The 14,154-nt window shown below is 42.1% G+C and overlaps 1 protein-coding gene across 1 annotated transcript; it reads left to right on the top strand.

Annotated features, from left to right (window-relative positions):
• The first annotated feature begins 4,894 nt into the window (after positions 1–4,894).
• Positions 4,895–8,528, top strand: HOXC8 (homeobox C8). Its single transcript, XM_089508925.1, has 2 exons — positions 4,895–5,330; positions 7,218–8,528. The coding sequence occupies exons 1-2, from the start codon at positions 4,895–4,897 to the stop codon at positions 7,508–7,510; spliced, it is 729 nt and encodes a 242-aa protein (XP_089365051.1). The 3' UTR covers positions 7,511–8,528.
• The last annotated feature ends 5,626 nt before the right edge of the window (positions 8,529–14,154 follow it).

The raw sequence follows: 14,154 nt of genomic DNA, 5'->3' as shown, positions 1-14,154 counted from the left end.
GCAGGGCTGGAGCCTTCACAGATTGGAGGAGGAGGAAGTAGGTGAAAACATGGAAGTGTGCCCTGTGTGCTTGTGTGTGCATTTAATGTGTAGGTGATCATTCCTCCGCCTTGCAAAAACGAAGGACTCTCCCCCTCCCATTACCTGGGTGGGTGCATTATTGTTATTATTATTTTTAAAACAAAGAATATCTCTTCATTCCCCCATCTTACTTTTTCTTGTGGAGACGTTTCCAGAAAGAAAGAAAGAAAGAAAGAAAGGAGCAATTTAGAGCCGACCTGGTTTATCTGCTGTGTTCTGTATACACACCACACACACACACACACACACACACACTTTGCAGAGAGTGGGGTTTAAGGGAGGAAGAAAGAGAGCTCTCATCTTCAGCTTTTTTTTTTGTTGGGGAGGGGGGAGGAGGAAGCGACCCCTTTTGTAGTCGACACAAAAAAGACAGGATACAGCAGCTTTGAAAGCAGCCCATAGGTACACTTCCGCAGACCCAAAAATGCCAGTTTTACAACTCTTGTTTGTCTCACTGCTGAGGGTACTGAATAGGATGGAACAAAACAGGACCCCAGAACCGGCTAGACGTCTGGCCTTAATTGTTTTATGGTTTAAATAAGGTGGGTGCTCTTCTCTTTGAAACCGGATTATTGGAATGTTTTGTCTACCAGCAACAAACAACAGACGCACACCCCCCTCATTCCTCTCTCTCTTTCTCTCTCTCCCTCCATTGCAAGCCCCCCTCCTCAGAGAAAAAGGAGAGAGATTGAAAGAGAGGGGGGCATCTTTTAAAACACAAGGGGGTGGGATAGGAGGAAAGCTGGCGAAGCTGGCGAGAGAATCTGCTCCATTTCGATGCCCCTATGCGTGCTAAAGTTTTAGTGTGTGGGTGTACACACGCATTTGTTGTCATTGTTGTTGTGATGATGGGTGGTTATGTGAAGGGAAAAGGAGGAGGAACAGGAAAAAAAAAGGTCAAATGTGCTTTTGTCTGTAAATGGTGTATACACCATGTACACACACACACACTTATGCATACATATATATATACATACACACCCCTCATTTTATCTAGTCTCCCAATATCTCGTTTTATTAAGCCACCCAATATCTCCTATTGATGATTCTTGGCCAGTGCATTCAAAATACATTTATTCATCACCTCTTATTTTCCCCTGGGGTGTGTGTGTGTGTGTGTGTGTGTGTGTGTGTGTGTGTATACAATTTTATTCCTTTTTCTGTGTGCTTGGGAATGGCGTGGAGAAGTATTTTTTTTAAAGGGTGATGATTGGTGATGGGAGATTTCCATTCCCCCCACCCCTTATTATTATTATTAGTAGTAGTAGTTAGTAGTAGTAGTATTTTTACCCAAAGGTTTTTGTTTTGAAGACGGGTGCCTTGGGGAAAGCTGGCGCGAGATGGCGCTGTTGCTCAATCTTAGAAGCAAGGAGACCCTTCCTTGACAAAGCCTGCGGTTTGACACCTTTAGGCCTCTCGTGGAGAATACAAGGAAATCAGGCATCAGACCTCAAGAAATCAAAGTATATATCCTAAGAATATCGGCTGTGGCTGGAAAAATAAGGTCCAACCCTTGCAGGACCATTGCTTGTTTAACCAAATCCTCCTGCCAGGTTTATGTGTATGTGTGTGTGTGTGTAAATTAGTTTGGCATCGCCCTTCCTAATTGCAGACAAGATCCATGTTATGTAGAAATAAATGTCCATTGAGAGCTGGTAAAGACAAATAAATTGGGGTGTATTTCTGCAATAATGACCACTTTCAATTTTTTCTTTATTAAATTTAAAAGAAGACACTTTTTTTGGTAATAAATGTAGAAAATAATAAGTATTTCAGTAGCAAATAATATAGGTTTTTTTTAATTGGAACATGCTTTGTTTTAAATTACAAGATAACAACACACACATAATGTACAATAGATATAGTTGTATTAAGGTAGGCCTAAGCTGGTCTAGTTCACACACATTTATATATAAATTTGAAAAGCCCATCATGATGAAAAATATCATTTTTACAAATCTTAAAAGAGAAAAGGTCCTGGTTTTATTAAAATTGAGACAACACCATCTGACTAAATTGTAATAATTTTTTTTCTACTTGGAAATTATTAACATTTTTTCAGTGATGGCTCCCCTGACTTTTATCACAGAATAATATGTACATCACCTATTATTTTCTTGCATTTCTTAGTTCTGTTTCCCAGATAATTAAAATAAAGATTTGGATGAACGAGTAAATAATGGGAAGTTCACATCTTTCTTCCATTCACGTAACATATTAATTTTCCTGAAGATCATTTTTTGCAAACCCTGCATTTACAGAGCCTGACACCAAATCTGTGGCAACAGCCTGAAGGTTTAGCTGCTGGAATTTAAAAACTGGACAGCCATATCGATCACCAGCTCTGAGAAATGATCCCATCGACTCCGAAAGTCTTTTCTGCCAATTAAGCCAGGTCTAATCCATGTGGTTGTGAGACGTGGACTGTTCAAGAGCTACTGAGCTTGGCTACAGTATTTTCTTCTTTAACATTTTAGCAAGTTGTCTTCTCTCGGGAGTATATCCAACCATTGCCATTCTTGGGTAATACAGTCCGAAGAGGAGAGAAAAATAAACAAGTATTGGTGCCTTTGTGAGAGAAAGGCAAGGGAAAACCCTCTTCAGGCTGATTTCTTACACACTTTGGAAGGAGGAAGCCCATCTATTTCTTTTATTTTGTAAGCCTTTTGATAAATCTTCCCAACCTGGTACTAAGCCTTTGTTGAAAAAAAAAATTACAGCCTAGTGACAGACTTAGTTGCTGTTAAAATGAGACAAGAAAGATGTCAAAATTAAAGCTATTTTGCTAACAAAAGGGAGAGAAGTGTGTGAAAGAGTAAATATGCTGGTAGATTTGTTCTGAAGGGTGTTTTACTGTTCTGCTCACTTCATAACAGTTGGGATTTCCTCAATACACTCACACACACAAACACACACACACACCTGAAATTAATTTACTTGACATTTTCTGGGGCAGAGGGAGGGGGAAAGAGAGGATATTGGAGGAAGAGGAGGAGGAGCTGCTGCTGCTGCTGCTGAGTTTATGAAAGGGCCTTGAGGATAGTTAATTTACAGAAGTGAGCTTGTTTTTTGTCGTCTCTAAGAACCATTATAACACAGACACACACATGCACAACCCAGGAAATATTAATTTGCAAACTTTAGAAAGAGGGAAGGCTTCTGGTTTTATGCTTCTGTTTAATGGCCTGAGCTTTTTTAATGCAGTCGTAAAAAATGAAGTCTCCCAACTGGAAGCTTTCAGCCAGTGGTCATTCTGGAGTGGAGAAAGCACCGGTGGGGGCGGGGGTGGCATGGCTGCTAGTGGAGAGGCCTTGGCTGTACATAACATCCCACATACACACCACATGCCCATGATATTGGACAATTCCCCAGCATTTGGTAACAGAGATGGGGCCACCCTGCCCAGAAACGCCGCCGAAATCTCCTGCTGATCCCCTTTCCTTTCCTTTGCCCACAAGAGACTTCCTGCAGGCATCATCTCCTTGTTGCTTTCCAGTGACCTCTTTCTTCTCTTTTTTTGGATTAGAGTGTCCATCCATGGGTCCAAAGAAAACAGAGTAATCTCCCACGGTCCTTGTTGTCGTTGCTGTTGTGGTTAAGAAGGCAAACCTAAACGTACAAAAGAGATCCACAAGCAGCAGAGGAAAATCATTTTCATCATTTTCTGTTTTATGGTGGTGTTTTTGTTTTGTTTTTCCTGAAGCACTTTATTTCTTTCCCTTCCCCACTAATCATAACACACACTCACACACCACATGAGTGACACCCATAAGAGTAGGGACAATTTCCCTTACAAGACAAGGGGGTTGAATTTTGAAAGAAGGGAGGGGGGTCCCCTTGCTTGCCACCAGCCTCTGGCCTACTAAGACTGCCTCCTGTTTATGCCCTACCCTTCCTTAAAAATAATGACGGGAGGGGTGGCATTTTATACCGAATTACCTGTTGAAGTAACCTAAATTGACCTCTCTGGCGCATGTATTTGCTCAGACAAGTGAAGAGGCTCCGTTGCTGGAGGAGGAGGAGGAGGAGGGGAGTGTTGAAGAGCACCTAAGGGTATTCCTGCGCACCTTTCATAACCCTTGGTTTCATGCACCAGCTATGAGGGTGCCTCTGTTTTTGTTCCCCCTTTTCCTCCTCCTGAAGGGCTGCTGCTTCTTTTTCACCTCCCCGTCACCCCCGATTTCCTTGTCATTTTCTTCCTAGCCTGTCTTGTGCTGGTGGTGGATTGATGAATCCAGATCGCGTGTGAGCCAGAGAGAGAGAGAGAGGAAAGAGAGAGAGAGAGAGAGAGAGAGAGAGAGGCTCACCACCGGGATTTTGAGGAATTTGCCTGTGGTGTTAAAGGGAAGGGAACAAGTAAGAGAAACTGCGAGAGAGCTCTACCTATCGACGGATATAAGAGAAGTCAAGAGCATTAGGCATAAGCAGCCATACCCACTCAGGCACTATGAAGCGTCTTTGAGAGAGAGAGGGAGAGGGAGAGGGAGGGAGAGGGAAAGAGAGAGAGAGAGAGGGAGCGCATTTAAACAAAAAACAAAAAACAACCCACAACCAGCTACTAACCAGGACTTTGCAGAGTCCAGGGAGAGGGAAAAGCGAGAACCCTTAGCCCTGATCTCTTCCAGAATTAAAGACTTCCTTTTTTTCCCTTTTTCTTTTCCAATAACAACAACAATAATAACAATATTTATTTATTTATATATCTATATTTTTTTAATTGGGGAAGAGGTTGGCTCTTCCCCCTTCTTCCTTCCTCTCTCCCTTCCTTCCTTCCTTGCTTCCTTCCTTCTCTCCTTCCGTTCATGCGAGAGCCATGAGTTCCTACTTTGTCAATCCGCTTTTCTCCAAGTACAAAGGCGGCGAGTCCCTGGAACCAACTTACTACGACTGCCGGTTTCCACAAAGTGTAAGCAGGAGCCACGCTCTGGTGTACGGTCCGGGCACCACGGCTCCGGGCTTCCAGCACCCTTCCCACCACGTCCAGGAGTTCTTCCACCACGGAACCTCCAGCATCTCGAACTCGGGATACCAGCAGAACCCCTGCGCCTTGGCGTGCCACGGAGACGCTTCCAAATTCTATGGATACGAAGCCCTACCAAGGCAGTCGCTTTATGGTGCCCAGCAAGAGGCAACCGTGGTACAATATCCTGACTGTAAATCCTCCTCCAACAGTAACTCTAGCGAGGGACAAGGGCATTTAAATCAAAATTCTTCTCCCAGCCTTATGTTCCCATGGATGAGACCTCACGGTTAGGATCAATTTTTTTTTCTCTCTCTCTCTCTCTTCTTTTCTACTTTAAATGTGTTCTTGTCTATTTTAAGGAAAGAAAGAAAGAAAGGGGGTGGTGGGGGGGTTGGAGTGGGGGGGGATGGGGGTTTGGGGGTGGAAGTATCTCTATTTTTGAAGAGGGCAGATGGAGAAATAGAAAGGCTGCTTGTTTCTTCTTCCTGTTTGGGGCTGGGGGGGGGGGGAGTGCTTTCTTTAAGGGGAAAGGAAAGTAAACAAGGGTCGTCTTCGAAAAGCCAGCAAGGTGATTTCTGAGTTTAAATCACAATAAAGTAAAACTTTTTCTCTCTTTTTAATGGCTTTGCCTCGAGGAGAGCAATAAGATACAGCTCCCACGAGGTTATTAGCATGTTGATAATACGCTGCTTTTCTCCCCACATACCCCCCCCCCCCACATACCCCTTTAAAAATGTCAGACAGCTTTTCTTAACTGCTTGACGTTTGGAGCTAAAAAGGTAGCTTTAAAAAGAAAAAAACAAGAACAAGAGAAGTCTCAGAGCATCCGATATTTCGAGAGAGCTTTAAACTGAGCGGCTTTCAACTTGTAAATGCCAACTTTTGTTCAGGGATTTGTTTATTTATTTATTTTAATGAAAAGAGGGAGGTATTTTCAGATACAGCGATGACAATGATGTTGTGGACGATAGGAGAAGTAGTAATAGGGATAATGACGATGATAACAATAACAATAATAATCAGATTATTACTACTATTGTTATTATTACTACTATTATAATCACATTATTACTACTATTATTACTAACCACTAATAATAATCATGCTACCACTGGGTAGACTTAGTCTATGTGTTAGGAGAGTGCATGGGTAGACTTAGTCTATATGTAACTCTCACCCTCCTAGCATGCTACTTGGAAGGCTTTTAAATTCAAAACACACCAAATCTGTCTTGGTTTTAAGAGGAGAATTAAAAGGCAACGTTCCTATTTTCAGAGCAGTTGACCCCTAACAATTACGAGGATCATGGCCCAGGAAACCTTCAAGACATAAAAAGCAGATTTTATTTTTATTTTTATCTTTTTAAGGCTAGAAGTTGTTATTGTTATGACTGACAGATCTGAATTCAAAGGAAGCCTTTAGCAGGACAGTTTCTAGAGACAGGGTGATGGCTTGTGTGTAGCAAATACATGCAAATTATAGTGTTGTTGTTGTGTGTGGTTTTTTATGTTTAAAAAACTACACTAAATAATCAAATTGTTATTGTACTCACAGTTTTGTTTGTGTGTATATATAATATGTGTTGGCACAGGCATGCATATGGATGGATAAAGAAGACACTCCCACATATAGCAGAAGCAATGTTCCCCCCCCCACAACACACACACATACACACACACACCTTTCAAATGAAAATTTAAAAACAAACAAGAAATAGGAAGGAAATGCCTGCTAGCTGCAAAGAGACAGAGAAACAAGCATCCTGTATACATTTGTATGTGTGTGCATGTGTAGCCATGTGTCTATATGCATGTATATATACACACAACAGCAACAACAACAGTGTTTCCACTAGGAAGTCAAAAGTCAATATTGCCCAAACAGAGGATGGGAGAAGAGAGAGGATACAGAAAGGCAGACTCTGGGGAACTAAGGCTATTTTACTTAAATAAATGATTTCTTTCGTAAGTGTGTCGGTAGGAATGCTCCAAAGACTTTGGTGGGCGAAAGTGAAGTGGAAAGAGGGGGGATAAAGAGAGTTGGCCTTTAAGGGAGAAGAAGGCAAAGTGAAAGGAAAGAGAGGAGACCCTAAAAAGTTCAATGCATATGTACATATGTGTGTGTATATATATATCCCTCTATATCTCCTGTCCCTGTTGTTGCTGTTTCACAGCCCCCGGAAGGCGCAGCGGCAGGCAGACTTACAGCCGGTATCAGACCTTGGAGCTAGAGAAGGAGTTCCTCTTCAACCCCTATCTGACTCGGAAGCGGCGCATTGAGGTCTCTCACGCCCTGGGACTGACAGAGAGGCAGGTCAAGATATGGTTCCAGAACAGGAGGATGAAATGGAAGAAAGAAAACAACAAGGATAAGCTCCCGGGAGCCAGGGACGAGGAGAAAACGGAGGAGGAAACCAACGAGGAAGAGGAAAAAGAAGAGGAGGAAAAAGAAGAAAGCAAGGACTGAGCCTCTCCCTCAGCTCCTTGAAGTCCTCGTTTTATGGCAGATGATAAATCGAGATGTTTACGACGGTCATTCGCTTTTATAGAGTATAGAATGGAGAGACTCTCACACAACAGTAACTACCTGTCAAACAGTTGTATCCCCCCCCCAGGTTTTTTTTACAATCATAGAGCTTCCCTTGCTTCCCCCCCCCCAACCCTTATACAGTGTATTTGCCTCCCCCGAAAAAATGTGTTTATTTTTTCTTCCCAATAAATAAAGGTAGAACTGGATTGACTGCAATACAGCCTAAATCCAGCAGAATCCATCCCCATAGCAATGGATCTCACCACCAGCAGCAGCAGCAGCAGCAGCAAGAGTGAAACCCCTCCCCAACCCCTGCTTTTTGGCTATATTGTAGTTAGAAATAAATACATGCCATCTTAGATATTTATTTAGAGGGCAGGATCTTGTTTTCCCAAAGTCTGATAGTGGAAAAGGGATTGGTGGATGGATTGGGACTATATGACAATGCTTTCTGCTTAGATTCCACTTAAAGCAAACCTTAACACTACCCATCAACAGCAAAGCTATCTACCTACCTACATGTCCTGCCATGCTAAGATCCCAGTTTGGATTTTCAATTTGTAGCTGTACCTATCCAAGGACAATATTTCGGTGTGTATGTCTGTGTATGTATGGAGGGGGGAGATGGAGGCTGGAGAGATGCCTTGAGGACAGAGCCACATACTTCCTACATATATATATATATATATATATATATATGAACATATCTGTATGCAAAACCTACCTATCTCTGCGCCCTGCGATTTGGCAGGCAAAGGTGATCGCCCTGGGCACCTCCACTTGGGGAAAGGCCCCATGCAGATCAATGGGGGTTTACGCTTGAGTCAATATGCCTAGGGGGGCTGTGAAGGACCTGAGACTATCTAACGATTATTTCTATGGGCGTTGTTTACTAGATTACTTGTGTGAGCACTCGAAATTCTTAACATACTACCTAGTGGGAAACCTGCAATAATCATCTTAGCAACAAGGTGGGGGCTTACACCTACTAAAAGCAAAAAGGAAATGAAAGGGGAGGGGAGGGGAGGGGAGGGGGAAAAGAAAAGGAACTTCGTGGAAATCATTTCAAAATTAAGAGTTGTGTATTGCCCTAATGCAAGCTACTAAGTAGCATAATAATAATGAATAATAATAATAATGAAAAAAAGTTGAAAAAATAGAAAAAATACCATTGTAATGTATCCTATCACTACCTATAGAAGGAGTCATGCTTTGAAAGTATTTGTAACGCGGTTTTGTTGTCGTATGTTGCTGCTTATTTTTTTCTTGGAAAATAAATAATGATAATAATGATAATAATAATAATAATTCCCAACAACTGAAACTGCCTAGATAAGAACGCACAGTATTGTATGATTTTATTGTGCTTATAATGTAGTTTAGGACTTAAATTGCACTGAATGTATAGTTATCTATTTGTCTTGACTTATCTGTTAATGCAACATGCTCGAATTACACCGACACACACACACACACACTCACACACACACACACGGAAAAGTTATCATTTGTTTTATGTAAAACCATAGTCCTCTGCGTGTTCAAAACTCTGAATGTAGCAATTTCTGCCAGAAGTCCAATTCTGGTCACCGTGGATTTGTATTGTATACGTGAGACATTACGTAAATAAACAATAAAAATTGAGGGGAAAAAAAACCATCGAGGCTTGAGGCTTCTTAAATACTTTGGCAATTCTTTAGACCCACACCTGTACCTGCACCATAGCTCTGGGTGGATTCATACGTTCAAAGTTACCTAACAGTTCAAAACCAAGACCCAGCTTTTCACTTCTGAAGAAAGGAGGCGTTACATTGGCACGTTCCCAGACGGGATTAAAATCCTAAATGCATTGACTTGGGACCCGGAAGACAGGGGTGGCATACGGCGTAACAGCTGGACAGCAACTGAACAAACCAAGGCAGGAGGTGACATTCCCTCCGACTAAGTCCAGCACTTCAGTCTCGGCAATATGAGACCATCCAGGGAGACCTCTTAGCCTGCGACCCCAAAAGGCATCTGCTAGGGAGTGAGCCCCACCGAACTCAGTGGAATTTACTCCCCAGTAGTTATGCCTAAACTTGGACTGCAGGTAAAGGACACAATGCCGAGATCTACATAAAGATTCACAAATGGTTTCATGGTAGAGACATGTGGATTATTACTTTCTCTCGCCCAAGTTTAATTCTATTATTATTATTATTATTTTTCTATTGGTAGGTTCCTATTTACTACCTAAGCTGGTATTTTAAAAAAAAATTCTATGTTGTGAAGTTGAAGGCTTTCATGGCCGGCACCCATAGATTTTGGGGTTTTTTCGGGCTATGTGGCCATGTTCTAGAAGAGTTTATTCTCTGAAGATGCCAGCCACAGCTGCTGGCGAAACATCAGGAATAAACTCTTCTCGAACATGGCCACACAGCCCGAAAAACCCACAAAAATCTATTAAAAATGTTGGCTTTCACTGCCATTCTTCGGAACAGCAGTCCATCGAAAAACCTCAGAGTCTGATCCTTCAAGTATAAAGTTATGGGCTCTTTTTCATCCTATAACTGATGCACAAAGGTGGGATCAGATCGCAGGGATCGGGTTTGTCTCAGGTCCCTCTCCAACCCTCAGGATGAAAAAGAATTGAAAGGACCATTGTGGAGGCATTAAACTGGGCTTTGCGAGGTAATATACTCTGCACACTCAGAGAACATGCTAAATGATAGGTCCCATCCTGTGCGTTTATGCAGGCTGATCCACTTTTACTTGACTATAATGCTGTTTATTTGGGTGAATTGTAATTGTAAGGATTCTTGCCGGTCTGAACGTCTTCTCTTTTTCTCTCCCTCCATCTGTGGCAAACACAGATACCCACACAGCCCAGCATAATGGGATAGTTTGTCTAGTTTGCGGGTTGGGGAGGAAGACGTGGGAATAATCTCTGATTGTGTTGGTGTGCGTGTGTGTGTGTGTGGGGGGGGGGACAACGACATATTCCTATAGACATCTTCCTCTATTTGGTATGCTGTGAAAATAGACTGCATCCTCTATTGGAATCTGGTATGAAAATGGACAGGTTGTTTATGCTGATACCCAGATAAAGGACTGCGAGATTCCTGAGATAACATCCTGGCTTTAGTCAACTGGATCTGGAAAAGATATTGGGAGGTTTGGAACATTCTTAACTTCCAAAAACCAGCCCAGAGTTCCTGAAATATGTCAGTGACTACAGTGTGTGTGTGTGTGTGTGTGTGTGTGTGTGTGTGTGTGTGTGTTTCTCTCTGTATATGAAGTGCTGGACACTGCAGAAGGCAACTGTGCAAGGAGGGAGGGAATGGGATCTCTATTTCTTCTACCTCCCCCGCATCACATCAGTATTTCAATATATATATATTTTTAAAGGATCTCTGCGAAGTGCTTTTACGGGGCTTTCAGGAGATCCGCAGAAAGTTGCAGCCATACCCAAATACCCAACATCTTCTCCAAAGGTCTTTACTTCTATAGGCACCCCAGAGGAAGCCGTGAACATGAAAAAAAATTGAAAATAAATAAATAATTATAATATAATATAAAAAAATTAGGCAAGTCGAGGGCAGGTTACCTGCAAAGGCACACCTTTCTCCCGACAGGCATTAAAGGAGGGTCCTTTCCCTGTCTCTCCCTTCCCGCCCAAGGCACCCCTGATTCCCAAGTGATGAATGCGGGGTGGCTCTGCAGTCTTCTTCAAAATTCTTGTTAGGATCATATTTGACTGGGAAAAGGAAAAAAAATGACAGAGAGAGAATGCACAAGATGAAGGGAAATCAGGACCATTTTAGGTACTATAGTGCATGGCTAATAAAAGTCGGCTCGGCAGGATTCGAATTCACAACACCAAGTCTCCGCTCTTGGCCCGAGAGGCGCACGCAGCCCCTATTTATTGCAAGGCTTCTCTTTGGAGTGGACACCCCTAGACGCCATCCATTCGCCTCTTCTTTGCAAAGGATCGGCCATAAGGCTTGCCAGGCTCTTGGCTTTATGAGGCTGCAGAGTAGCAAGGTAAGCCCTTTTATTAGGCATCCTAACTAAGGTAAGGGCCAGGCCTATAGTGTGAGTCTGTGTATGTGTGTATACACCGCATCTCTCTCTCCTCTCTCTCTCTCTCCTCTCTCTCTCTCTCTCTCTCTCTCTCTCTCTCTCTCTCTCTTTATATATATATATATATATATATATATATATATATATATGGTATTTATATACACACATACCATAAATACCTGATATACGTATGGTATACCATATATAGTCTATGCCACATGCATATATGGTATTTATCCCTCTCACCGGCCATGGTCATCCGTGGGTTTAAACCCCGGAGCAAAAAGCTGAACCCCTCACTCCAAAGCCAAGCTCGAGGACACCTTATTTTCTTCCAAAGCTGATCCATATTCGTTGGGTTTATCATCATCATCTTCTTCTCTTCCCCATCTTCTTCCTCCTTTCCCTCCATCCAAGGTTTAAGGGAATCTCTGCCTAGATATCCAGACAGTGGGTTTTAAATAGCTACTAGAAGAGGCGAGGAAACTTAGTTAATTTCAAAATAAGGCAAGTGAGAAGGGAAGGGAAGGGAAGGGAAGGGAAGGGTGGGGGCACAACAGAGGTGGGGGGTAGGAAATGGGGGAAAAAGCTGTATCTGCAGTCTATCCATCATATTTAAGTCCACATTCCTAAGTGGTTTGATTTGGAGGAATCTCCCGAACGAGACTTATCTATCATAGGGTTAGAAGTTAAATTATTGAAATTGCAAGGAAAAGCTGTTCCATTTTGGGATGGGGGATGTTTATGGCTTATAGGCAACGCAACCAATTCACATCTTTAGATGAAATGCGGCTTTTATTTTATTTTATTTTTTATTTTGGTAATCACTTCATTTTCATTTGAAGAGGAAAGGAGGGGAAAGACAGGAAAAAAGGGGGGGAGAGAAAAGGGCCATTTTTATGGGGCGAAGTAATTTGAAAGAAGATAACGCTTTTCACAAAGTGGCTGATTCGGAAATGATCATTACTTCAGTATTACTGAAATGAGGTTCATCCACCCGCCTGGAGTAAGAAATATCATCGTATTCTGTGGAGGTTTTTTTTATTTTATTAGCCAATCAAAATTCCTTCAAATCTCCATTTGTGATTTGTGAAAAAAAATATAATTCCTCGAAAAGCTGCATTGGAACATATTGCTCATTTTCTCTTAATTTATTATTCTAATCACAGCAGCCGTTACATGATAATGCACCCATTAAGTGGGAGGGGAGAAATGCTGTGTAAAGTAATTTCGATTCGATACCGGGCAATGTATACACAAATTGGCTTTTTGACACATATACTCCAAAGTTTGGAGGCCCAAGTTTTCAGGCAGAAACCCAGAATAATGGAAAGGAGGAAAGTCCCTAAAATAAAGTCGAGGGGAACTGATTTCCCTCCAGTCTCTTTCTTTCGCCACTCCTTCCTCTCTTCTCGCTTTCCTTCCTTCCTTCTTTCCTTCTTTCTTTCCTATTCAGTTCTTCCTTTTCCCCTATTCAGTTTCAAGTCGGGAATTTCATATTCTTCTTGCAAAGTTAGGCCATCTTTCTATCTCTTCTTGTTCTTCTCCAGCTCCCGGTAGCAGATGCGACATGAAATCTGTAGTATCACCTACAGAAAAGGAGCAGGCGACCCAGTGTCCAGAGCTAGGAAGTTGTGTGAAGGGGACGAGGAAGAGATACAAAAGGAAAGGGAGAATGAGTGGAAGTCTGCGCAAAAATGTGCAGGACAGGTTATGCTTGCTCCGTGGCAGAGAGATAAACAGTTCCTGTTCTTTTTATGGGACCTCTTTTCTCCCTGGAAAACGAAGGAGCGTCCATTGTCTCTCCCCAGTCGCTCTTGTGACGGTTCCTTCCTCATCGTAACTTTTAACTACCTGTTATAAAATTTATGGGTGGTTTGTAAAAAGGAGGAAAAAAAGTAATTTGCCTTCCATCCGGTTGGATTGCAAGCTATACTGTGGTTTCAGACAGACACATACTGGCCCATGTATTGGGGAATACACCCACACCTTGCTTTTCCCAAAGAGGAAACACCGGAACCTCCTAAAACACAAGTGAACAGTCTGGAAGAAGAAGAAGAAGAAGGAAAGAGAAATAGATGGCACAATCCAGCCCCATTAGTCCAATGAAATATCAATTGGAAGGCAGGTAAAACCAGGCAGAAACTGAAATACAAAGCAGACTTGCTACAAGCTCAATTTTTCTGTCTTCCACCCAAAGTGATGACTTGTGTTTTTTTTTTAATGAATACTTGCTCAGTCATCAATTATAGCATTTTCAACAAACATCTATCTATCATCTATCTATCTATCTATCTATCTATCTATCTATCTATCTATCTATCTATCTATTCATCTGTTTATCTATCTATCCGTCTCGATATTTATGTATCTATCTACACCTATATCTCCCTGAGAAGAAGCTGGAAAAAGAGAAATCGACCCTTTGCTTTTGCTTGGTTTTTCTCAGCTCAGTGGGGCATCAGTCCAGCGTGTTTGCCCAAACTCAAGGAAACCCATTTGACCATAATCCCACCACA

This window comes from Sceloporus occidentalis, unplaced genomic scaffold, assembly GCF_023333645.1.
Source record: "Sceloporus occidentalis isolate IW3139 unplaced genomic scaffold, rSceOcc1.0.p SCAF_1, whole genome shotgun sequence".
Classification (NCBI taxonomy): Eukaryota; Metazoa; Chordata; class Lepidosauria; order Squamata; family Phrynosomatidae; genus Sceloporus; species Sceloporus occidentalis.
The sequence above is the reverse complement of the archived record's forward strand: the minus strand, read 5'-3'. Positions and strand labels throughout refer to the sequence as shown.

Coding starts and splice junctions, on each gene's coding strand:
- HOXC8 (XM_089508925.1), top strand. CDS start 4,895: ATGAGTTCCTACTTTGTCAATCCGCTTTTCTCCAAGTACAAAGGCGGC. Junction 5,331..7,217: donor CCCATGGATGAGACCTCACG/GTTAGGATCAAT, acceptor GCTGTTTCACAG/CCCCCGGAAGGCGCAGCGGC.